Genomic DNA, 25,310 nt, shown 5'->3' with positions numbered 1-25,310 from the left:
CGTTATATTTAGAGCTCAGTGTTTGTTTATTTATTTATTTATTTATTTTTGCAACAACACTGATATATTTCTCCATATCTGGAAAGAACTATTTTACATCAACAACTTTATCAAACGTTGTGAAAGTCATTTATTTCTTGTAAAGAGTTCATGATTTCCATCTCTTGTGACCCAATATCTGAAATCTCAGAAAGTGCTTCTTCATCCCTCATCTTCTGCATCACAATTTTCCTCACATTTTGAACTGTGATTGTTTTCCAGCACTATTTTCTCCACTACTAATGTCATTTTCCACATCTTCACTCCTTACATTGTTCACAACCATTTCTGTTATTTCGTTATTCATTATTCCTTAATCTTTTCATTTAGATAGTGTTTCATAATTTTAAATGAAAGGTACTTTTAAATAGTTATATTAAAATGATTATGTGTCACTAGTAAAAACTAAATGAATATGATTTCCATCAATTCAATTATAGCTTGATAAACACACACACACACACACACACACACACACACACACACACACATGCACACACACACACACACACACACACACACACACACACACACACCATTCTTACTGTCTCTATAAAGGATTTAATACACACATTTATTCTGTTATTTCTGTGGCAGAAGTTAAGATAATTAAAATAAGAGTCTCTGTATCTCACTGTTACTGATTTATCGTGCAGCTCAAAGTATTATGGGTAAAATCTCTCTACAATCTGTTCTGAAACATCAACACAGTTTCACTGATGATCCAGACCAAACCCAAAACCCAGGATAGAGCGTCTGAGTGAATGTGGTCTGGACTGTGTGGATGAGGCTCATTGTGTCAGAGACGCTGTAGAAGGACAGAGTTCCTGCACTGTGATCCACACACACTCCTATTCTTCTGCTGATGGGCTTTACAGGGAGAGAAGTCTTTATCTTATTGTGCCAGAATGAGTAACTGGAGGAAGAGCAGGACAAAATCCAGGACTGATCATTACCTCCAAACAAACACTCATTACCCCGTCCCTTTCTGCTGATGCTCTTATATGACACTGATATATACACATATTCACCACTGCACTCAATCTCCCAGTAACAGCGTCCACACACACTCTCTCTACACAACACCTGAAACCTCTGATCAAATCTGTCTGGATGATCAGGATACGGCTGCTCTGTGTCAGTGTAAGTAATCACTCTGTTCCTCTCAGACAGACTGAGGTGTTTATTCACTGTGTTCAGATCCAGAGTGAGCTGATGGGAATCTGATGGAGAGAAAACACATCAGAATCAGGAATTATGAATCTGTCTGATCTTTTAATGTATCTGAACTCTTCATGAATCAATGTTCAGTGTATCATCAGTGTCTCAGTACAGCTGACCAAATATCCTGTGCAAATCATCATTTACATGATCAATTATAAAACTCTTCTATCATGATTTATTTCTCCTTCTACAGGAAGAACGTACTCGGTTACTAACGTAACCTCTGTTCTCTCTAGAGAGGTTCTCTCGTATTGCGTAAGCTAGCTTACGCTGCGGGAAAGTCTCCTTTCTCGAGATACTGAAGCCAAAAATTATCCTTAATTTTTTTTAAATCTTGTCAACGCAGTGCGGCAGCCTGCAGACCTAGGGCAGGCGAATCGCGTGCCCATTGGCTGCTCTGCGGCAACTGCAGCAGCCTATGGCTGAGCCTTGCGCGTGACGTCACGTCCAATGAGCGCGCTTGGCGCGCTTAATGCGTCACAGCCCGTCATTAGGGGTGTGGCTTAGCGTATATAAGCAAGGTACAGAGGCTGCTTCGCTGGTTTCTGTCGCATGAAGCGAAATGAGCTCGTGGCGAGAGCACGGCGGGTTACGCAATACTCGTTCCCTCTCTAGAGAGAACAGAGGTTACGTTAGTAACCGAGTACGTTCTCTTACGAGAGGTTCTCTCGTATTGCGTAAGCTAGCTTACGCTGCGGGAACACCCTTGTCAACGCCGTGCGCGCGCCCAGCATCCTGAATGAATCCCATGGGGAGTCCAGGGAACGCGAAGCGGAGCTGGGCGGCCAAGATACCACAGTACACAAGCACATAATATATGGGGTAGGGAGCGGCACAGCCGGTCCAACTAACACTTCCCACATAGTGCAGCTCAACCAGTAGAGCTAAATCAGCAACATAGCCCGCGCACAGACAGTGGGCTGGCTTACGCGAGACTTAGACTGATAACACTTTGGCCTGCAAAGCGGGAACTTCCAGGTTGTAAAACCTAACAAATGTGGAGGGGGAGGCCCAGCCTGCCGCTGCACAAATGTCATGAATGGGAATCCCACTGGACCACGCCCACGATGAGGCCATGCCTCTGGTGGAGTGTGCCCGAATGCCCAGAGGGCACTGCAGGTTTTTAGATGCGTAAGCAGCTGCGATAGCATCAACTATCCATCTGGATAGGGTGTGTTTCGAGGCGGCGAGACCCTTGGTGCGCCCACCAAACGAAACAAAGAGCTGCTCTGAACGCCTGAAGGTGGCGGAGCGTGAAATATAGCTTCTCAGCGCCCTAACTGGGCAGAGGAGATTACTATCTGCCTCGCAGCCAGCATTCGGCAGGGCTGAAAGGGAAATGACCTGCGCTCTGAAGGGAGTGCCCAAAATTTTGGGGACGTACCCATGCCTCGGTCTGAGAATAACTTTAGAGTCATTGGGTCCGAACTCGAGGCACGCAGCGTTAGTGGATAACGCGTGAAGGTCTCCCACACGTTTTACTGAAGACAGTGCTATCAGAAAAACGGTTTTGAGCGTGAGGTATTTCATATTCACAGTTTCTAAGGGTTCAAAGGGATGTGCTTTCAGTGCGTCTAAGACCAGTGAAAGATCCCACATAGGAACCGAAGGGGGTCGGGGTTCATCCTCCTCGCTCCTCTAAGGAAGCGGATGACAAACTCGTTCCTTCCTAATGCGCGGCCCGGCTCTGAGACAGAGAGCGCTGAAATGGCCGCGACATAGACTTTGAGCGTGGAGGGGGACCTGCCCGCATCCAGTAGCTCTTGAAGGAAGCACAATACTTGCGAGACCCCACATGTCTGTGGATTGAGCCCTCTGGTAGTGCACCATTTGTTAAACACAGACCATTTAGACGTGTAGAGCCGCCTCGTGGAGGGGGCTCTAGATTGTATGATCGTGTTCATCACCCCTTCTGGTAGATCAGCATGTAATTGTTGAGGCTCCACGCATGCAGAGACCAGTGCTCTGGGTGGGGATGCCAAATCGAGCCGCGGGCTTGAGAGAGAAGGTCTCTCCGCACCGGAATCGGCCAGGGGGCTGAGTCTGCCAATTGTATGAGTTCCGGGAACCAAGCTTGGTTCTCCCAGAACGGGGCTATGAGGAGCACTGTGTGGCGCGCTTTCCTGACTCTCTCGATGACCTGAGGCAGCAGAGAGACCGGTGGAAACGCATATAGCGGGCCGCTGGGCCATGTCTGGGCCAGCGCGTCCTCGCTCTTTGAAAAGAATACTGGGCAGTGTGCGTTGTCTTTTGACGCAAAGAGGTCGACTTTCGCTCTGCCAAAGCGGGGCCACAGCGACTGGACTGTTTGGGGGTGTAGAGACCACTCCCCAGGGGGAACGTTGTCCCTGGACAGTCTGTCGGGGCCCTCGTTCAGATGGCCAGGCACATGCGATGCTCTCAGAGAGCGCAGAGAGTGCTGAGCCCATACGAGGAGGCGTTCCGTCAGGGCGCAGAGCTGCTTTGATCTGACACCGCCCTGGCGGTTCACATAGGCCACTACTGAAGTGTTGTCCGTGCGGACTAGAACATGGTGACCATGGAGGAATGGGAGGAAGTGTATGAGCGCTTTCTCGACCGCGAGCATCTCTAGACAGTTTATGTGTAGGAGATTCTCCTGGTTTGACCAGTGGCCATAGACCAGTCTGCCTTCGAAGAGCGCTCCCCAACCTAGGTTGGACGCGTCTGTTGAGACAACTTTCCGGTGTGAAACCACTCCCATAGTCACTCCAGTGTGATACCATTCGGCTGCTAGCCAGGGCTGCAGGGCTGAGACACAGACCTGAGTCACTCTGATTAGCGAGCCGCCGGTCGCCCAGGCTCGATGGGATACGCGCGCTCTCAGCCAGCGTTGAAGCGGGCGCATGCGCAGTAAACCCAGCTGAAGCACTGCTGCAGCTGAGGCCATATGCCCCAGGATGCGCTGAAATGCTTTCAGGGGAACCCGGTTGCCTTCCTTGAAGGATGCAGCGAGGCGCTGGATGCGGCGCGCGCGCTGCTCCGACAATCTGGCCGTCATCGCCACCGAGTCCAGTTCTATTCCGAGAAAGGAAATCGACTGCCGGGGCGAGAGCGAGCTCTTGGTCCAGTTGACCGCTAGACCCAGACCCTCCAGATGGTCGAGAAGCGCTGTTCTGTGAGACACAAGTTCTGTCTCTGACTGCGCTAGAACGAGCCAGTCGTCCAGATAGTTCAGAATTCGCATTCCCTGACTCCTCAGGGGAGCGAGAGCCGTGTCCTTGCATTTCGTAAATGTACGGGGTGCTAAAGACAGGCCGAACGGCAGGACTGTGTATTGATAAGCTCGACCGTCGAAGGCGAATCTCAAGAATGGCCTGTGACGGGGAGTTATCTGGATCTGGAAATACGCGTCTTTCAGATCGAGAGAGATAAACCAGTCTCCTGGGCGGATCTGCGCAAGGATCTGTCTGGTTGTAATCATCTTGAACGGCCGTCTCATGAGAGCCTTGTTCAGATGTCTCAGATCTAAAATAGGTCTTAATGCTCCGTCCTTCTTGGGAACGAGGAAGTAACGGCTGTAAAAGCCTGACTCGCTCAAGGAAGGATGAACCTGTTCTATGGCCCCTTTTCGCAGCAGCTTCGCTATTTCTGCTTGAAGCAGATGCGCTGTTTCCAAACTCACTTTCGTTTCCGTCTGCGCTAGAAAACGCGGAGGGCGACGAGCAAATTGGAGCGAATAGCCGTGTCTTATGGTGTTGAGCACCCATTCTGACGCGCCCTGAATAGCCTCCCATGCTTTTGCATGCATAGCTAGGGGTCGAATGGTCTCTGGGTTCAGATCGCCGCGTTGCGCGGGATGGGGAACCTGTATCAGAGAGGATGGGGCGGCGCGCGCGCCGCCGATGCTCGGACACGAGGGCAGAAGAACAGGGCTGGCCGACTGTGCAGATTTTAGTAGCTCGATCTCGGACGATGGAGCGTGAACTGCTGTCAAATATCCCAGGCACGAGAGCGGCGTGGGGATTATGGTGTCTGAAAGTGGGTGCGCGTGCTCGTGAGCTGGCACGGGATTTGCACTTATGACACTGCCAGTGTTTGGGAGCTTTATGAGGTTTGCAACCTGTCTGGCAGAGCGGGTAGTGGGCAGGTGTGAGCACAAAGCTGTGGGCACATTTTCTACACTTGATGCTCGAGCGGAATGTTTCCGCTTTAAGAGATAGCGCTCTGGACGCGTTGCCATGGGAACCTCGTCTGTGTGAGGCAGTGAGCACACGGGAGTGGGCACTTTTTCTACACTTAATATCCCTGCGGCTTGAGCCGAAGCAACTTGAGGTAACTGAGTGACAGAGCGAGCAGCGAGTAGGTGTGAGCACGGAAGTGTGGGCACATTTACTACATTTAGTACTCGAGCGGTGTGAGGCCGCTTTATTAGAGAGCGCTCTGAGCGCGTTACCATAGGGATTGTACTTGTGTGAAGCAGTGAGCACATGGGTGTGGGCACATTTTCTACACTTAAAGCACTTATACTCTTTTTGGGATTTATCTGGGTCGCCGTGAAAACGGCGTTTGTGTGCAGGCGAGCGAGTGTTATTACTGGCTCGTTGGCTGCGGTGTGTGCTGCTGCAGTAGCCTGAACATAGGGGACTGACAGAGCTGTGCGTTTTGATGGCGGTCCGGCCGTAGCGGGACTCAACCATCCTTTCCTCTTTGCGGATGCTAGGAGGACTTCGCGGGCTCGGGCTTCAACGCGATCTTGGGCCGCGGGCCCCGGGGGGGCGGCGGTCTGTGACGGCTGGTCGAGCGTGACCTAGGGCGACTGCCCTGGCGTCGCTGCGAAGCGCTGGGAGGCCGGGAAGAGCGCTGATTAGAGCTGCGCACAGGAGGCTGAGTTTGAGGGCGGCCTGTGGCTGGGCTCGAACGGCGGGGCAGGAAGAGGTTAATCGCCTGCGACGCCTTCTGCACTTCAGAGATACGATCCACAATTCCGCTGACCGCAGGGCCAAAGAGGCCGGTGGGCGAGAGTGGTGCGTTCAGAAATACAGCGCGCTCTGACTCACTCATGTCCGCGAGCGTCAACCATAGGTGTCTGTCGATGACGGTGAGCGCGGCCATGGATCTGCCGATGGCTTGAGCAGCGGTCTTGGTAGCGCGGAGCGCAAGATCCGTAGCGCTGCGCAGATCAGTTAAGGCAGACTGATCCGAGCCCTTCTCGTCCAGTTCACGGAGGAGGTCGGCTTGGAGGATCTGAAGAATGGCCATTGAGTGCAGGGCGGAAGCAGCCTGGCCGGAGGCGGCGAAAGCGCGGCCGGCGAGAGCTGAGGTGGTCCTGCAGGCTTTAGACGGCAGGGCAGACTTTGAACGCCATCTAGCAGACGGCGGGCAAAGGTGCGTTGCCACAGCATCCTCAACGGCGGGGATACCGTTATAGCCGTTCTCGGCGGCTCCGTCCACTTGGGAGAGAGCCGAGGAGACTGGCGAGCGGAGTCTGGTGGAGAACGGAGCGTTCCAGGATTTAGAGAGTTCAGCGTGGAGCTCAGGCAGGAAGGGTGCTGACCTAGAGGCAGGCGCAGGTCGGCGGCTAGGTAGAAAGCATCCGTCAAGGCGATTGGGCTCCGGCTCCTTGGGTGGGGACCAATCCAGTCCCATTCTCTCGACCGCTTGAGTGAGGAGGCGGAGAAGCTCCGCGTCGACACTAGCGCGGGATCTGGTAGACTCCAAAGTCGAGGGGGCGGAGCGGTGAGAGCCCGACCACTCCTCGCTGTCAGACGCGAGCAGAGAGCAGCTGTCAGCGGCATCATCTGCATCATCCCCCAGGACGACGGCAGTGCGGGCAGAGGCCGGCCGCTGCGCGTCGGTGAAGGGTGGGGGGGAAGGAGAGAGCGAGGCTCGCGGGAGAGGTTCCGGCGAGCACTCAGCTGTAGCGTCCAGTTCCGGCGGCCTTTGGGAGCGACGTTTCTTTTTACGTGGCCCGGAAGAAGTGGCCGGAGAAGGTGGAGGTTCTTCAAATTTAGCGAGTCGAGCCCGTAGGGTCGACATCGGTAACTCCTCACACTGTTCGCAGCCGCCCTCGGAGAGAGCGCGGACTGCGTGGTCGAAGCCCAGGCAGAGAGCGCACACCACGTGGCGGTCTCCGTCGCTGAGCGCGGCTCTGCACGAGCCACAGGATGAGCGAGGCATTTGAAACAACGCCTCGCGCTCTTTTAGATGCAAGTGTGTCGCGGCGGACACACAAAACACACAACACAGAGCAAGAAAAGGATATATATGCCGGATGGCGCAGCAGGCAGGGAAGGCTGAAGGCGGCGAGCGGCCGGCGTCCTCAGGCTGAAATCCTCGGCGTGCTGGTCGCTTGATTCGACGGCGGCTTCCTCGGAGATCAGCGATGCGAAGAGCTTCGCTGAAGAGACAGAAATCAGCGAAGCAGCCTCTGTACCTTGCTTATATACGCTAAGCCACACCCCTAATGACGGGCTGTGACGCATTAAGCGCGCCAAGCGCGCTCATTGGACGTGACGTCACGCGCAAGGCTCAGCCATAGGCTGCTGCAGTTGCCGCAGAGCAGCCAATGGGCACGCGATTCGCCTGCCCTAGGTCTGCAGGCTGCCGCACTGCGTTGACAAGATTTAAAAAAAATTAAGGATAATTTTTGGCTTCAGTATCTCGAGAAAGGAGACTTTCCCGCAGCGTAAGCTAGCTTACGCAATACGAGAGAACCTCTCGTAAGAGAACATGAACACATTCAGTGAGTTTTTCTGCTTGTTTTCTAGTGACTCACATTGTAGGAAGTCGTTCCTGGTCTTGGGATTCATATTGGTGAAAGTGACTGGAAATAAACAGACATGAACAGTGTGAAGAGAAATGACAAGATAAAATACATCCATTTCTCAGACATTTAAGGACATTTTTGTGCAAATGGATGTTTTATAAATCGTAGGAACATTTCAGAAACGGTTGTACGTTCAGATTTGGGATCTTTCTCCACACGTCTGTATAAACGAGGCGCAGGACTTTACCTCCGTCTGAGATCTTCTTGATCTCCTCTTTGCAGAAATCCTCCAGTTTGTCTCTCAGCTGACGGACAGATTCTCTCACGCCATCAAAAGAGGAGAGAGAACTGAAGGAAACGTCGGGTTCGTCTGTAGATTCAGGAGGTGCTGAGAGAGACTGGAAACTCTACAGAAAACAGAAATCAAAACTCATCATCTCCACACTTCAGCCAATAACCTGCACTATATCAGATCTGAGCGGCTCTTGTTGACTTGACTTCTCTTCAGTGACTCGCTTCAATCCAGCACTTTCACACAATCAGCACATTCTCCTCATATTCATCATTTAATAATACAAACTCTAGTATTTGACACTTAATAATAATAATAATAATAATAATATATATAATATATATAATAATATATATATATATATATACACTTAAGAGCAGATTGAATGTTATGCTTTCAGACACTTAATTATTTTTCAATTATTTTTTCAATTATAATTAAAATATTTATTTTAATTAAATTAATGTCTTATAGTTTAAATTTATATTAAATACAATTAGCTAATATTTTGACCAACTTAAGTAGGATTTAAGTATCTGTATATGTAATTTCAGAATTGTTTTTATCATTATTTTTTATTACAGTGCAGACTCCCTTAAATTTGTCACTCTTTGTTATATTGCAGCCATTTGCTAAAATCATTTAAGTTATTTTTTTCCCCCTCATTATTGTACACACAGCACCCCATATTGACAGAAAAACACAGAATTGTTGACATTTTTGCAAATTTATTAAAAAAGAAAAACTGAAATATCACATGGTCCTAAGTATTCAGACCCTGCAATATAATAATAATAATAATAATAATAATAATACATCACACTTGTATAGCGCTTTTCTGGACACTCAAAGACGCTTCACATGGGGAATAAAACAAAACAAAACAAAACAAAAGGGGTTTTTAAGGAAAAGCTAGTTTGAACAGGTGGGTTTTGAGTACTGATTTGAAGTTTGGTAATGAATCGGAGTTTCTAATGGATGTAGGGAGTGAGTTCCAGAGGGTGGGGGCGGCGATAGCGAAGGCTCGATCCCCCAAGGTCCGGCGGTTAGTGCGGACGATCGGGGTGAGGCGGTTGGTGCCAGCTGAACGAAGGTGGCGGGTGGGTTGGTGCTGATTCAGGAGCTCAGTGAGGTAGGGCGGGGCCAGGTTATGGAGGGACTTGTAGGTGAGGAGGAGGAGCTTATAATGAATGCGATGATGAACAGGTAGCCAATGGAGCTGCTGGAGAACAGGGGTGATGTGTTCTCGGGACCGGGTGTGGGTGAGGAGGCGGGCGGCTGAGTTCTGGATGTATTGCAGTTTTTGTAGTTGATTGGTAGGAAGTCCGTAGAGAAGGCTATTGCAGTAGTCAAGTCTTGAAGTTATGAATGCGTGAATGAGGATTTCCGCTGTTGACAGGGTAAGGGAGGGGCGAAAGCGGGCAATGTTGCGGAGGTGGAAGAAAGATAGTTTAGTGATATGGTTGATGTGTGTTCGGTATGAGAGGGTGGAGTCCATTATGATGCCAAGGTTTCGGACAGAAAGGGAGGGGGTGACATTATGTCCGTCGATTAGGAGAGTAAAGTTCTGAATAGAAGAGAGGAGAGATTTTGGGCCGGTGATAAGGAGTTCTGTTTTATTGCTGTTGAGTTTAAGAAAGTTATTGTCCATCCAGGTTTTTATGTCGGAAATGCAATTGGTGATGGTGGAGAGGATAGCCGGGGTGATGGATTTGGTGGACATGTAGAGTTGGGTATCATCGGCGTAACAGTGAAAATGGAGTCCATGGTGGCGGATGATCTGACCGAGGGGAAGCATGTAGATGGTGAAGAGGAGGGGGCCGAGCACGGAACCTTGGGGGACACCATGGGTGACAGGGGAGGTGTGGGAGTTGCAGTTATTAACAGAGACAAAGTGATGACGGTCAGAGAGGTAGGAGGTGAGCCAGAGAAGTGCTGTGCCACTTCTAACAAAGAGTGAAAAATTTTAGGGGGTTTTGAATACTTTCCGTACCCACTGTATATTATCTTTTTGACCAACAATTACATAATTACTTCTATTATCTTTGAAATATGGTTAGGTAATACTAAATTAACTGATACACATTTATGATAAACTAAAATATACTCAATGTAATTTCTATTAAAAATGTTTTGTTTCATTTTATCAACATTATCAATATTATCAACTTTGAAGATCACCTGACCCAATTTTGGTGCCAATTACTGAAATTATATTAGAAGAAATAAAAGATTTCATTAAAAAGAGGATGGAAAATCTAGTTGACTGGATACTGATACCATCAAGTTCACTGATTTCATCAAGACAGAAGAAACCAGAAGGAAAAATGAGTTCATATTTAATGGTACATTTCCCAGGGCTTTGTAAGTGTGTCTCTTTAAACAGAAGATGATCAGATGAGAGTCTGACTGATGATTATATGATAACACAACACTTGACTGAATCTGACTGAATTCCTGACAACATCTCAGTCAACGGCTCATTCTGCTCTCATGAAATGTTTCTCTGTCATAGCAGGATCTTGCTCAAGTCCACTATGATCCTGTTCTTCTAGATCTCTGTTACCTGCAGGAACTGGATGTGATCTTGTGTGTGTGAAAGCTGCTCCAGCTCAGCGTCTCTCCTCCTCAGATCCTTGATCTCCTGCTCCAGTCGCTCCAGTCGTCCTTCAGCTCGACTCACTGCAGTCTTTTCCTGATCTCTGATCCGCTGTGTGACCTCAGAGCGGCTTCTCTCAATGGAGCGGATGATTGTTACGTCAGAAACGAGGATACAATATGCAAGTGCAAAAAACTCTTTATTGATAGGCAAATAATGATGATGATGATGATGATGATGAAATCCGGGTGATGCAGGCTGTGGCGCAGGGACTTTGATGGTCAGACACGGAGAGATGGATGAAGTGCAGTGCGCTCTGATGAGTGAAGACGTGATCCAGACATGAAACGTAATCCAACAAGACGTGAAACAGGAACACAGGAACTCCAGACGGGACACGAGGCACAGGAACAGGATCAGACAACACAGAGACTTCATGCAACGATCTGACAAGGAGATGAGAAAGCGGTGAGCATATATAGGAGATGAGATGAGTGGCAGCTGGTGATGATGAGTGATTGCAGCTGGCTACTGATCAACAGTAACGATCCGGACACACCCACTCACACACTCACACACATGTAAACAACAAGGCACGAGACTAGAGAGAGACATTGGATCTATGAACCGTGACAGTACCCCTCCCCCTAGGAACGCCTCCTGGCGTTCCCAGGTCCCCTTACCTGTCGATTGTAATCATCGATAAGGGAGTGATCCAGAATGTCTCTAGCAGGTACCCAACTTCTCTCCTCTGGACCGTAACCTTCCCAGTCCACCAAGTACTGGAATCCGCGTCCCCTCCGCCTTGAGTCCAGCACACGATTGACCGAATAAGTGGGTTCCCCATCTACGAGTCGCGGCGGGGGAGGAACCGGGATTGGCGGATTAATACGAGAATGAAATACGGGTTTAATTTTGGATACATGAAAGACGGGGTGAATCCTCCTGTACGCTGGAGGTAGGTTGAGGCGGACTGCCACCGGACTAATGATCTTGGTGACAGTAAATGGGCCAATGAATTTGGGAGCAAGTTTATTAGACACGGAACGCAGAGGAATGTTCTTGGTAGAAAGCCACACTTTTTGACCAGCGACGTATACGGGAGGCCTAGACCGGTGGCGATCGGCTTTGGCCTTGGTGCGCAACCCCACCTGGAGTAGAGTCTCACGGGCTCTAGTCCACGTGCGGTGACACCTCTGGACGAAGGCGTGAGCGGAGGGGACCGCGACTTCGGATTCCAGACTAGGAAAAATTGGTGGCTGGTACCCTACACTACACTCAAACGGAGATAGGCCCGTAGATGACACTGGCAACGTGTTGTGGGCGTACTCCACCATAGAAAGTTGTTGACTCCACGAGGAAGGATTCTTGGAGACTAAACATCGTAACGTTCTTTCCAAATCCTGGTTGGCTCTCTCAGTTTGGCCATTGCTCTGGGGGTGGAACCCTGAGGACAAACTGACAGTCGCCCCCAGAAGCTTACAAAATTCTCGCCAAAATTTGGACACAAACTGGGGTCCCCTGTCAGAAACCACGTCTATCGGGAGGCCATGTAACCGAAAGACGTGGTCAACGACAATCACCGCTGTCTCCTTGGCTGAGGGTAATTTGGGCAAGGGAATGAAATGGGCCGCCTTCGAGAACCGGTCCACCACGGTCAAAACTACCGTGTGACCCTGAGAGGGTGGGAGGGCGGTAACAAAATCTAGAGCGATATGGGACCAGGGTCTCGAAGGAACCGGCAGCGGTTGGAGTAACCCATCTGGGGGTCGATTGGAAGTCTTACCAGTGGCACAAACTGAGCAAGCCAAAACAAAATTGTGAATGTCACGAGCCATGAGAGGCCACCAGAATCGTTGCTTGACTAAAAATCTAGTGCGACTGACTCCTGGATGACAAGCCACATTGGAAGAATGCCCCCACTGAATGACGCTGGACCTCAGACCCTCAGGCACAAATAAACGATTCGGTGGGCAACCGACCGGGGGCGTTACCCCTTCTAAGGCCTTCTTGACCTTCGATTCGACCTCCCATACGAGTGTGGAGATGAATAGAGTCTCCGGTAAAATGCACTCGGGAGTAGACGGGCGTTCGGAACGATCAAAAATGCGCGATAAAGAATCGGGTTTGATGTTTTTAGAACCCGGGCGGTACGAGAGAGTAAAATCAAAACGACCGAAAAAAAGTGCCCACCGAGCCTGCCTGGAGTTCAATCTTTTAGCAGTCCGAATGTATTCTAAGTTCTTGTGATCAGTCCAAACGATAAAAGGTACCCCCGACCCTTCTAACCAGTGCCGCCACTCTTCCAATGCTAACTTGACTGCCAACAACTCTCTGTTCCCAATGTCATAATTGCGTTCGGCAGGAGATAGACGATGAGACAAAAACGCGCAAGGATGCATCTTGTCGTCTGAAAGAGAGCGCTGGGATAACACTGCTCCTACCCCCACCTCTGACGCATCGACCTCCACCACGAACTGACGTGATGGATCAGGGGTTGTCAGAATAGGGGCTGAAACGAAGCAACCCTTCAGTTTGGCAAACGCAGCCTCGGCTGCGTCTGACCACCTGAACGTCGTTCTGGGGGAGGTCAAGGTGGTCAGAGGTGCGGCTAGTTGGCTGAAGTTGCGAATAAAACGCCGGTAGAAATTGGCGAACCCCAGAAATCTCAGTAGGGCCTTACGAGACTCTGGACTTGGCCACTCTACCACAGCCTTGATCTTCTCAGGATCCATGCGCATTCCCTCAACCGACACGATGTACCCTAGGAATGGAACAGACTGTGCATGAAAATCGCATTTCTCCGCCTTGACAAAAAGCCCATTCTCTAGCAACCTCTGAAGCACTCGTCGGACGTGCTGCACGTGTTCCTGGAGAGAAGAAGAAAAAATCAGTATGTCGTCCAGGTAGACATAAATGAACTGATCTATCATATCTCGCAGCACGTCATTGACGAGTGCCTGGAAGACCGCTGGACTGTTGGAAAGCCCGAAAGGCATAACCAAGTATTCAAAGTGTCCCCTGGGGGTGTTAAACGCGGTCTTCCACTCATCCCCCTCCCTGATGCGGACCAAATGATAAGCATTACGTAAATCCAATTTTGTGAAGATGGACGCTCCCTGCAACCTCTCGAAGGCTGAAGACATCAACGGCAAAGGATAAGTATTCTTTACCGTGATGTTGTTCAACCCCCGGTAGTCAATACAAGGTCGCAGAGACCCGTCCTTCTTCCCCACAAAAAAGAACCCCGCCCCCGCTGGAGAAGAGGAAGGGCGGATGAACCCCGTTGCTAGAGAATCAGAAATATATTTCTCCATAGCCTCCCTCTCTGGTGTCGAGAGTGAATATAACTTGCCCTTGGGCGGAGCTGTACCTGGTAATAAGTCTATGGCACAGTCATAGGGACGATGCGGAGGGAGAGAAGCAGCCCGAGACTTACTGAACACCTCCTTCAGGTCCAGGTACTCCGCGGGCACGTTAGACAGATCCACTGCCTCCTCCTGCAACACAGGGACAGAAACAGACGGACAGGCAGACACTAGACAAGACTTATGACACTGATCACTCCACGAAGACACAGACTTGAGCTGCCAGTCCACTTTAGGGTTGTGACGGGTGAGCCAAGGGTGACCAAGGACAATGGGTGCAAGGGGAGTGTCCAGGATGTAGAAAGAGATGATCTCGGTGTGGTTGCCTGATGTGATGAGGGTGATGTCTTCTGTGGCAAAAGTGATGGTGGGAAGTTCTTGTCCATTAAGTGCGTGTACAGCAATCTTATGTGTGAGGGGTTTGAGGGAAATCTTGAATTGACGTGCGAATGAGTGATCCATGAAATTACCCTCTGCCCCGGAATCCAAGAGTGCTTGACAGTCGTGAGTGAGTGTTGACCATCTCAGTCTTACCGGAAGGAGGGTAGATGTTGATGAGGTCTTCTCGGCGGAGATCCCACCCGATAGTAGCCTCATACTTACTATCGGGCTTGGCCCTTTTACCGGACAGTTGTAAGCATAGTGTCCGGTTCCTCCACAGTATAGGCAAAGGCCCTGGGACCTCCGCCTTTCCCTCTCCTCCCGGGAAAGCCGAGCTCGACCCACCTGCATGGGCTCGTGATCGTCGACGGGGCTGACCGCGTCCCCGCCTCCAAATCGTGGACCCTCGGCACCTGCCAGAGGGCGTCTACTCGTGGCGTGACCTCCAACTCGGGATAGTCGAGCGTCAACTCTGAGGGCTAAAGCGATGAGTTCATTAAGAGATTGAGGCAGGTCCAAAGCGTAGATCTCTCTCTGGACGCGGTCAGCCAGCCCATGCAGGAACATGTCCCACTGCGCCTCCTCGTTCCATTTGCTCTCCGCTGCCAGGGTCCGGAAATCGATCGAAAAGTCTGACACTGATCTCTCTCCTTGACGTAAATCAGCCAGCATTCTTGCAGCTTCTCTTCCACCGGCCGCCCGGTCGAAAACTCTTTTCATCTCAGAGGAGAGCTCCTGGAACGAGGCGCAGCACGGATCTTCATTCTCCCACACCGCCGTTCCCCATAAGGCCGCTTTCCCAGTCAGGAGGATGAGTACAAAGGCGACCTTGGATCGCTCGGTCTGGAAAGTCTTGGGTTGGAGAGAAAAAAGCATTGAACACCGGGTTAGAAAAGCTCTGCAAAATTTTGGATCACCTGAATAGGGCTCTGGGGCTGGTAGGCGTGGCTCCGACTGGGATGGGCTGTCCGATGGTGTGGGAGGAACGGCCGGTGTGGGCGGCGCAGTGGGAACTCGTAGCTGTTGGATCTGCCGGGTGAGCTCGGACACCTGCGCCACTAACACCTGAACAGCGCGACCAGTATCGTTTAAATTCTGCTCTTGCATGTCCAAACGAGCCATATTGTTACTCAAACAGTCCTCCATGGTCGGCGCTGATGTACTTGCTGTATCCATTCTTGGTCAGATCGTTCTGTTACGTCAGAAACGAGGATACAATATGCAAGTGCAAAAAACTCTTTATTGATAGGCAAATAATGATGATGATGATGATGATGATGAAATCCGGGTGATGCAGGCTGTGGCGCAGGGACTTTGATGGTCAGACACGGAGAGATGGATGAAGTGCAGTGCGCTCTGATGAGTGAAGACGTGATCCAGACATGAAACGTAATCCAACAAGACGTGAAACAGGAACACAGGAACTCCAGACGGGACACGAGGCACAGGAACAGGATCAGACAACACAGAGACTTCATGCAACGATCTGACAAGGAGATGAGAAAGCGGTGAGCATATATAGGAGATGAGATGAGTGGCAGCTGGTGATGATGAGTGATTGCAGCTGGCTACTGATCAACAGTAACGATCCGGACACACCCACTCACACACTCACACACATGTAAACAACAAGGCACGAGACTAGAGAGAGACATTGGATCTATGAACCGTGACAATGATCTCAGTGAAGATCCTCTCACTGTCCTCCACTGCTGTCTGTGCAGAGCGCTGTTACACACACATCACAATCACACAGTGGCTTCAGCACGACTGACAGAGTCCAAACTGAGACGTGTCAAACTTCTCTTCTTCTCCAGACTCACCTTATGAGACTTCACAGCCTCTCTCAGATGCTGAAGATCTTTCTGTCTCTGCTGGATTCTCTGACGGATCTTCATCTGCGTCTCCTTCAGCTGTTTCTGGAGGACAAACCAATGACAGGGAATGACACATAAAACTGCTGTCATACAAACATTAAAGTTACATGAATCCAGAGTTGGTGAAGTGGTTAAAGATCTTGCATGGTAAGCTTTTACTGTCTGGTTCAAACCACAGATTCATGGTTTCCTGAAATGAATGTCAGCAGTATTTCATCAGTGCCTAGTTTTATATAATTAGTATCATCATTTACTCTCCCTCATGTCGCTCCAAACCTGTATGACTTTGGCCCAATCCCAATTCTATTTTATACCCCTTCACCTACCCCTTACCCTTGCCCCTTGAAACAGAGTGTCAAGGCGTAGGGGTGAAAATATTCCCCTAAGAAATGGGACACCACTACTACACCGTTTCATTATACGTCGTCGCTAGCGCCTACGTCACAGGAGCTGCGTCAATGTTTATCACAAACTTCCAAGATGCCGTCGTCAGCTGTAGGCTATAGTCTTCAGTTACAGCTATTTTTTTGCATTTTTCTTCTTAAGTTCGCAGAAAACAACGGAGATGACAATATCTTTGACGCCTAATGCTGCCGCGTTCACACCAAACGCGAATAGAGCGTCTGGAGCGAGTGATTTCAATGTTAAGACGCGTTTACGAGCGTCTGGAGGTCTTGCGGCGCGAATGAGGCGTTTAGCGCGGCTCGGTGGACGCGAATTCGCCCTATTCGCGCGTCCACTTCGCTTCAAACTTTTGCTTTTTACACGCGTCATATTGTTATCGAACTTTAGCGTTTTTTTTGCAACCGTTTCTTTGAAGAACATGACGTAAATATGAACACAAGATTGAATGTGACATAAAGAAAATGATTATTGGTAGTCATGTTGCCCCTTCGATTGAAGTGTGCTCCCGAAAAATCTTCGTTTCAAGGGCTATCTGGCCCTTCCCCCTACCCCTACCCCTACCCCTTCAACCAAAAGAGAATCGAGACAACCCTACCCCTTCACGGGAACGCGCAAAACAGAGAGAGGCTTATAAGCCGCGCTGGAACGAGAGAGAGACTGGAGTAAAAATTGGACGCAGAGAAAGAAAACCGGTGGATCCGAGCTCTCATTTTTGAACTGTTTTGTGCCGTCGCGGTTGCCACGGTGAATGCGCGTTGTGCACGACTTTTGTTTGTTTTGCTTTATTTTAAAGGTCCCGTTCTATGTGATCCCATGTTTCAAACTTTAGTTAGTGTGTAATGTTGTTGTTAGAGTATAAATAATATCTGTAAAATTATAAAGCTCAAAGTTCAATGCCAAGCGAGATATTTTATTTAACAGAAGTTGACTACAAAAAACGGCTGGATTGGACTACACCCCTCTACATCCTGCTTTAATGATGTCACTAGAACCGTTACCTCCGCCCACAGGAACACAGGCGTATTGATGGCGAAATGTCAACAGACGTGGTTGATGTTTATCTATAATCGGATACCGCAAAAGTTTAATTCGAAGTTGTTAGTTTGCTCTGTCCATTTCACCACGGACTGTTTTTCTAACCTGGAATAATATCAAGCAGACTTCTCTCAGCGTTTCATACTGACGAAGGGGACTATTTCAACTATATTCCAGCAAGGGGTAAGTAGTGATTTAATATGGAAGTAGCGATCACTCTTCACATCGTTCGTTTCTCTTAGTAGGATGAAAATAATCTTACTTAAACTGTGATTAATATACAGAAAGCGATCAAAGAACAATCCCTTTCCAATCGCCCAAGCTGTCAATCACACAGCGCGAGTTTATCTGGACACTTGCCAAAACTCGTTATGAAATCAATGACGCTGTTACACTGCACAACGAAGCTCTTACTGTATTTATATGCCTCATGTTTGCATTGGTGAAATTATTAGTGATAGTGCAGAAACTGCGTTGCAATGATAAGATCTTTCACGCGATCAACAGACTGTCATCTGCTCAGTGCTCATCACTGCAACCTTTTATGTGATGGTAATAGATCTAAATACTTAAAAAACTTCTCATGATTCGTTAATCCAGATAGCTGTAATAGTAAAAACGTATAATAGCTGTAATAGTAAAAGTTTTCCAGATAGTTCCACATGTAATGCCAGATATTTCATATGCAAGCATGTCAGCCAATCACAGCAGAGGGCGTTTACACTGAAGTCTCACAGCAGACACGCCCCTTCAAACAGAGTGTTCAAACCAGGGAATGAAATCAGGCTAGGAAATATGCCTTTTATTTCTAAATTATAACAATTTTTGATCTAAAAAAACATACTAACATTATAAGGGCACCCCTGGAAACATTATAAAATAATAAAAATAATCCATGGAATGGGACCTTTAATAAAGTACGAGTCCCAGTCACGCCGACCCGTCTTCTTCCTTCCTGACTCGTGAACTTCATCACACTTTTATTTCATTAAAATGAATTAACCGCAAGAAAAGTAAGGTTTAATACTAAATTGGTTATCATAGATGTTACTGTATGTCGAATTCATTGTTGTGATAACGAGGCGCAGTTTTACGTGTTCTAAACTATTGTTGTAAAAGTACATTCGAACATACACACATCATTTGCCAAAATACTGATTAATCTTTATGTATAACAAATGCTATATTTATTTACATGGCCATAAACACCAAACGTGATAAACAATGTCAATAAACTAAACATAAACCTAAAGCAATAATACTTCCCTTACATAAACATAACTATTACCGAATGCTACATTTGGAAAATATAAAATTAAGCATGCTTTGTCGACAGAACCAGCTGCAATCGGTAAAAAATAATTCTGTTCCATAACGACTGCAAGAAACAAGCTAACGTTTGTTGCTTGATAGACGCTACAACTACAACTTCCGCATTTGTCCAGGACTCCACGCAGTACAAGCGGAAACCGAGGGTAACGCAGATATGACGCAATTGACTGGCGACTCCCAGCTCCCCCCTGCTCTAACGCCCCGTTTCCTTGGTTAAAATCGCAATTTTCTCACGATTAAAAAATAGTTGGAAACATTTGGGATATTGTAAGTAATCAACTTAACAAAATATATAACACTGGCCTTGAGATTATGGGATATTTTAATGCAAAATTCTTACATATTGTACCTTTAAGTAGGATTTAAGTATATAATGCAATTTCATAATTATATTGACTTTAATTGATATTAAATATTATTCAAATGTACTTCAAAGTAAAACTTTTAATTTTACATAAAAAAAAGTGTACTTTATAAAGTGTACTTATGAAACAGTCATGAACATTTACTCTCTTTAAGTGCACTTAAGTGGCCTTTCATTTCATTAATATTATATTATCTGCAAGTACAGTTTTTTTTTTTTATATATACTTTTAATTTGAAGTACACTACAAGTGCATGTCAATACACTTAAGCGAACTCCTTTCTTTAACCACTAGTTGTTCAGATTACTTTTATGCTTTTTCTCCTTTTTGGAGCTTGAAACTTTCACTCCATTCACTTACAATGAATAGACTAAAATAGACGAGAAATTCTTCAAAATGTCATCTTTTATATTCCACAGAAGAAACTCAGTCAAACCGGTTTGGAACAGCATGAGTAAATGAGTGAGTAAATAAAGATATTTTCATTTCTGTGTGATCAATCCCTCTCAGTTCATACCTGTTTCTCTGTCCTCTGTGCTGCAGTTGATACAGTGTTGTGGTTTTTATGTTCACTCTCCTTACACCACACACAGATGCACTGTTGATCAGTGATACAGAACATTTCTAGCTCTTTATCATGTTTACGGCAGATCATGTCCTGCAGTCGTCCAGTGGCATCAATCACTTTGTGTGGCTTACGAGAGTGATATTCCTCATGACGGTCAAGATGAGTTTGACAGTAAGATTCCTGACACACCAGACAGGACTTGACGGCTTTGTATTTTCTTCCAGTACAGACGTCACACTCCACGTCTCCAGATCCAGCGTAACAGTCAGCAGGAAGTTTAGTCTTCTTCAGTTTCTCCACCAGTTCAGCCAGAATGGTGTTTTTAGCTAAAGCAGGTCTTGGACTGAAGGTCTGTCTGCACTGAGGGCAGCTGTAGACTCTCTTCTCATCCTCCTGATCCCAGCAGTCTGTAATACAGATCTTACAGTAACTGTGTCCACAGGGAATAGCCACTGGATCCTTCAGGAGATCCAGACACACTGGACATGTGAACTCATCCTGAGAAAATCTGGCTTCTGCCATTTTACCGCATTAATACAGAGAGACACAAACACACAACAGCTCAACAATACTTCATTTTCTGTTTCTCTGAACTGAGGAGTTGAAATAGTTTCCTGCTTCTGTGTTTGAGTGACGTGTGTAAAACAGGAGTGTCTGTAAAGCAGCTTCCTCATTCCTGGTGAAGGAGAGTCACTTTACTGCTGTTTTTATGTGCCCTAGTGGAGTCAAAACATTGTAAGTATACGAGTTCCAAGCACATGAATAATTCAATACCTTAAATTCTGCGTTATACAGTAGGGAGAGCGGGGTAAGTTGTCACACTGTTCATAACTCCAACACTAGAGGCTCTATCTCAAAAATCAAATAGCCACTTTCTGTGACTTCTTCTATAGTCAACAACTTCCTGTTCACATGTGGTCAAGATCACTCTAATCTGAGGTTAGCACAATTTTCTTATTTTTCTGCTCAAAAAGTATTTTATGCAATACAACTTTGTTAGGTATGAATGTTAAAAAATATTATTTTACACAAAATAGAGACAATAACGTGTCTTTTGATTCTTTAGCTAAAGTGCTATGTTGAGGTAACCTTGAGATTTAGCCAACATTAGCACACATGTCAGTTTGGGGCCAGTTGTCTCAATGACTTTGGGGCAAGTTGTCACATGTGACAACTTGCCCCTGTACAAATAAACACATAGAACATGCTCAAAAAACATTGTGATATTGTAATTTATTTGTAATTGCAATAATGTTTTTGAAGGAAGGAAGGAAGGAAAGGCAGGAATTAATGAAGGATAGACAGTAAGGAAGGAAGGTGGTTTGAAATTATCAATGAAAGACAGAGCATGCAAGCAAAGGATTTTAACATAAATTACCGTACTCTGACTCGGTATTGTCAAAAGATTTTATAGAAATATAAAAATTACTAGGTCAGCTGACATTTATTTTGGTCTGTCGCCAAATGAGGTCAGAAAGCTTGCCTACCAGTTTGCTGTGGCACACCAGCTGAAGTTTGCGCCTTTGTGGGCAGAAAAAGAAAAGGCAAGCAAAGAGTGGTTTACAGGCTTCTTAAAGCGGCATACAACACTGTCACTGAGAAAGCCAAAGGCAACTAGCCTTGCCAGGTCAAGTAGCTTCAACAGAGAGAATGTTAATGCTTTCTTTGACAACTTAGAGAAAGTGTTACGCAAAATATGAGTTTGGACCAGGAGACATTTGTAATGTTGATGTCACCACTGTACATATACAAGAAAAAGTGGTGGCCAGATGTGGATTCAAACAAGTAGGGTCACTGACCTCTGCTGAAAGGGGAACCCTTGTCACACAGGCCTGTGCTGTCTCAGCCACAGGGAATAGTATACCTCCATACTTTATTTTCCCCCGTGTCAACTTCCGTGATCATTTCCTGATCAATGGGCCACCTGGCAACAAAGGAGGGGCAAATTCCTCTGGATGGATGAAAGACACGCACTTTGTTGACTTCCTGAAACATTTCAGTGAACATACAAAGTACTCAAATGAGAAGCCCTGTTTACTCCTTTTGGACAACCACGAGTCTCATCTGTCCATTGACTGAATCAATTATGCCAAAGAAAATGGCATAATCATGCTGTCATTCCTACCCCACTGCTCCAACCATTAGATAGGTCTGTCTACGAGCCACTAAAGCGGTACATCAACATTGTGTGATGCCTGGATGAGGAACAACCCCAGGAAGACAATGTCAATTTGTGACATTCCTGCGATTGTGGCAATTGCCTATCCTCTGGCTGCAACCCCCTTGAACATTCAGGCTGGCTTTAGGGTGGCTGGGGTTCAACCTTACAACAGAGATGCATTTCTGGAAACCGAGTTTGCACCATCCTACATCACAGATCGCCCCATTCAGAACCCTTCCCTGCCAGGCCCCAGCACCAACTCTGTTCTGCCAGGCCCCAGCACCAACCTTTAAGATCCCAGCACCAACTCTGCTCTGCCAGGCTCCAGCACCAACTCTGCTCTGCCAGGCCCCAGCACCAACTCTGCTCTGCCAGGCTCCAGCACCAACCTGTCAGATCTCAGCACCAACTCTGCCCTGCCAGGCCCCAGCACCAACTCTGCTCTGCCAGGCTCCAGCACCAACCTGTCAGATCCCAGCACCAACTCTACCCTGCCAGGCCCCAGCACCAACTCTGCTCTGCCAGGCTCTAGCACCAAATCTGCCCTGCCAGGCTCCAGCACCAACTCTGCTCTGCCAGGCTCTAGCACCAACTCTGCTCTGCCAGGCTCCAGCACCAACTCTGCTCTGCCAGGCCCCAGCACCAACTCTGTTCTGCCAGGCCCCAGCACCAACCTGTCAGATCCCAGCACCAACTCTGCTCTGCCAGGCTCCAGCACCAACTCTGCTCTGCCAGGCTCCAGCACCAACCTGTCAGATCCCAGCACCAACTCTGCCCTGCCAGGCTCCAGCACCAACTCTGCTCTGCCAGGCCCCAGAATCAACCTGTCAGATCCCAGCACCAACTCTGCCCTGCCAGGCTCCAGCACCAGCTCTGCTCTGCCAGGCTCCAGCCCCAACTCTGCCCTGCCAGGCCCCAGCACCAACTCTGCCCTGCCAGGCTCCAGCACCAACTCTGCTCTGCCAGGCTCCAGCACCAACTCTGCCCTGCCAGGCCCCAGCACCAACTCGGCCCTGCCAGGCTCCAGCACCAACTCTGCTCTGCCAGGCTCCAGCACCAACTCTGCCCTGCCAGGCCCCAGCACCAACTCTGCTCTGCCAGGCTCCAGCACCAACTCTGCTCTGCCAGGCCCCAGCACCAACTCTGCTCTGCCAGGCCCCAGCACCAACTATGCTCCGCCAGGCTCCAGCACCAACTCTGCTCTACCAGGATCCAGCACCAACTCTGCCATGCTGCCTGGATCATAATCAAACACTGTTCACTCGTTGGCCAGAGAGAACTGGCCCCCGACTGAGCCTGGGTTCTCCCAAGGTTTTTTTCACCATTCTCTCACCTAATGGAGTTTTGGTTCCTTGCCACTGTTGCCTTGGCTTTTGGCTTGCTTAGTTGGGGACATTTAATATTCAACAATATTATTGATCTGCCGTAAGGTGGACGATGATGCAATTCTTTTCCAGAAACAAACTTTGTTGTATTATTTTCATGTTATCACTGTGCAGATGCTTTGATACAATCTGTATTGTAAAAAGCGCTATATAAATAAAGGTGACTTGACTTGCCCTGCCAGGCTCCAGCACCAACTCTGCTCTGCCAGGCCCCAGCACCAAACCTGTCAGATCCCAGCACCAACTCTGCTCTGCTCAACTCTGCCCTGCCAGGTCCCTGCACCAACTCTGCTCTGTCAGGCTCCAGCACCAACCTGTCAGATCGCAGCACCAACTCTGCTCTGCTCAACTCTGCCCTGCCAGGCCCCAGCATCAACTCTGCTCTGCCAGGCCCCAGCATCAACCTGTCAGATCCCAGCATCAACTCTGATCTGCCAGGCTCCAGCACCAACTCTGCTCTGCCAGGCCCCAGCATCAACCTGTCAGATCCCAGCACCAACTCTGCTCTGCCAGGCTCCAGCACCAACTCTGCTCTGGCAGGCCCCAGCATCAACCTGTCAGATCCCAGCACCAACTCTGCTCTGCCAGGCCCCAGCACCAACCTGTCAGATCCCAGCACCAACTCTGCTCTGCTCAACTCTGCCCTGCCAGGCCCCAGCACCAACTCTGCTCTGCCAGGCTCCAGCATCAACCTGTCAGATCCCAGCATCAACTCTGATCTGCCAGGCTCCAGCACCAACTCTGCTCTGCCAGGCCCCGGCATCAACCTGTCAGATCCCAGCACCAACTCTGCTCTGCCAGGCTCCAGGACCAACTCTGCTCTGCCAGGCCCCAGCACCAACTCTGCTCTGCCAGGCTCCAGGACCAACTCTGCTCTGCCAGGCTCCAGCACCAACTCTGCTCTGCCAGGCTCCAGCACCAACTCTGCTCTGCCAGGCCCCAGCACCAACTCTGCTCTGCCAGGCTCCAGCACCAACTCTGCTCTGCCAGGCCCCAGCACCAACTCTGCCCTGCCAGGCTCCAGCACCAACCTGTCAGAATCCCAGCACCAACTCTGCTCTGCCAGGCTCCCGCACCAACTCTGCTCTGCCAGGCTCCAGCACCAACCTGTCAGATCCCAGCATCAACTATGCCCTGCCAGACCCCAGCACCAACTCTGCTCTGCCAGGCTCCAGCACCAACTCTGCTCTGCCAGGTTCCAGCACCAACTTTGCTCTGCCTAGCATACCCATTTATGCTTCTGCTATCACCAAATGTGTATTGTTTGGATTTAAATAATTGTTTTTTTTCCAGATTCTCCAGGCACGATTGTTTATATTTCCAGTTCTGTTTTGTATTATTTAATATTCACAATTAAGTAGTTGTGTTTTTATTTTTAGATATTTTAGTGTGACAACTTACCCGCCGATGGGGCAAATTGTCATAAGTGCACACTCTTTATTCAACAGTCTACAACTCGTTATGAGATAAGATATGAAGATTTTATGAATACAACACATGTGCCCAAGACTTCCTTCTTTCATTTGTTATGACCATACCATTGTGATGCTCA

General features: G+C 48.4%; 1 protein-coding gene across 2 annotated transcripts; it reads right to left on the bottom strand.

The window, feature by feature from the left end:
* Positions 1–20,807, bottom strand: LOC308702592 (tripartite motif-containing protein 16-like). Of its 2 annotated transcripts, none has more exons than XM_081385553.1 (5): positions 20,162–20,807; positions 16,454–16,549; positions 8,238–8,397; positions 8,000–8,047; positions 1–1,262 (listed from the first exon to the last, which is right to left on the bottom strand). In XM_081385553.1, exons 1-5 carry the CDS (start codon positions 20,732–20,734, stop codon positions 742–744), a joined length of 1,398 nt encoding a protein of 465 aa, XP_081241679.1. In that variant the 5' UTR covers positions 20,735–20,807; the 3' UTR covers positions 1–741. The 2 variants fall into 2 exon arrangements, with proteins under 2 accessions (XP_081241679.1, XP_081241678.1); XM_081385552.1 differs by lacking the exons at positions 16,454–16,549; positions 20,162–20,807 and adding exons at positions 10,849–11,327; positions 14,321–16,219.
* Positions 20,808–25,310: the final 4,503 nt, after the last annotated feature.

This window comes from Scardinius erythrophthalmus (assembly GCF_964197995.2).
Source record: "Scardinius erythrophthalmus genome assembly, chromosome: 1".
Lineage (NCBI taxonomy): Eukaryota > Metazoa > Chordata > Actinopteri > Cypriniformes > Leuciscidae > Scardinius > Scardinius erythrophthalmus.
The sequence above is the reverse complement of the archived record's forward strand: the minus strand, read 5'-3'. Positions and strand labels throughout refer to the sequence as shown.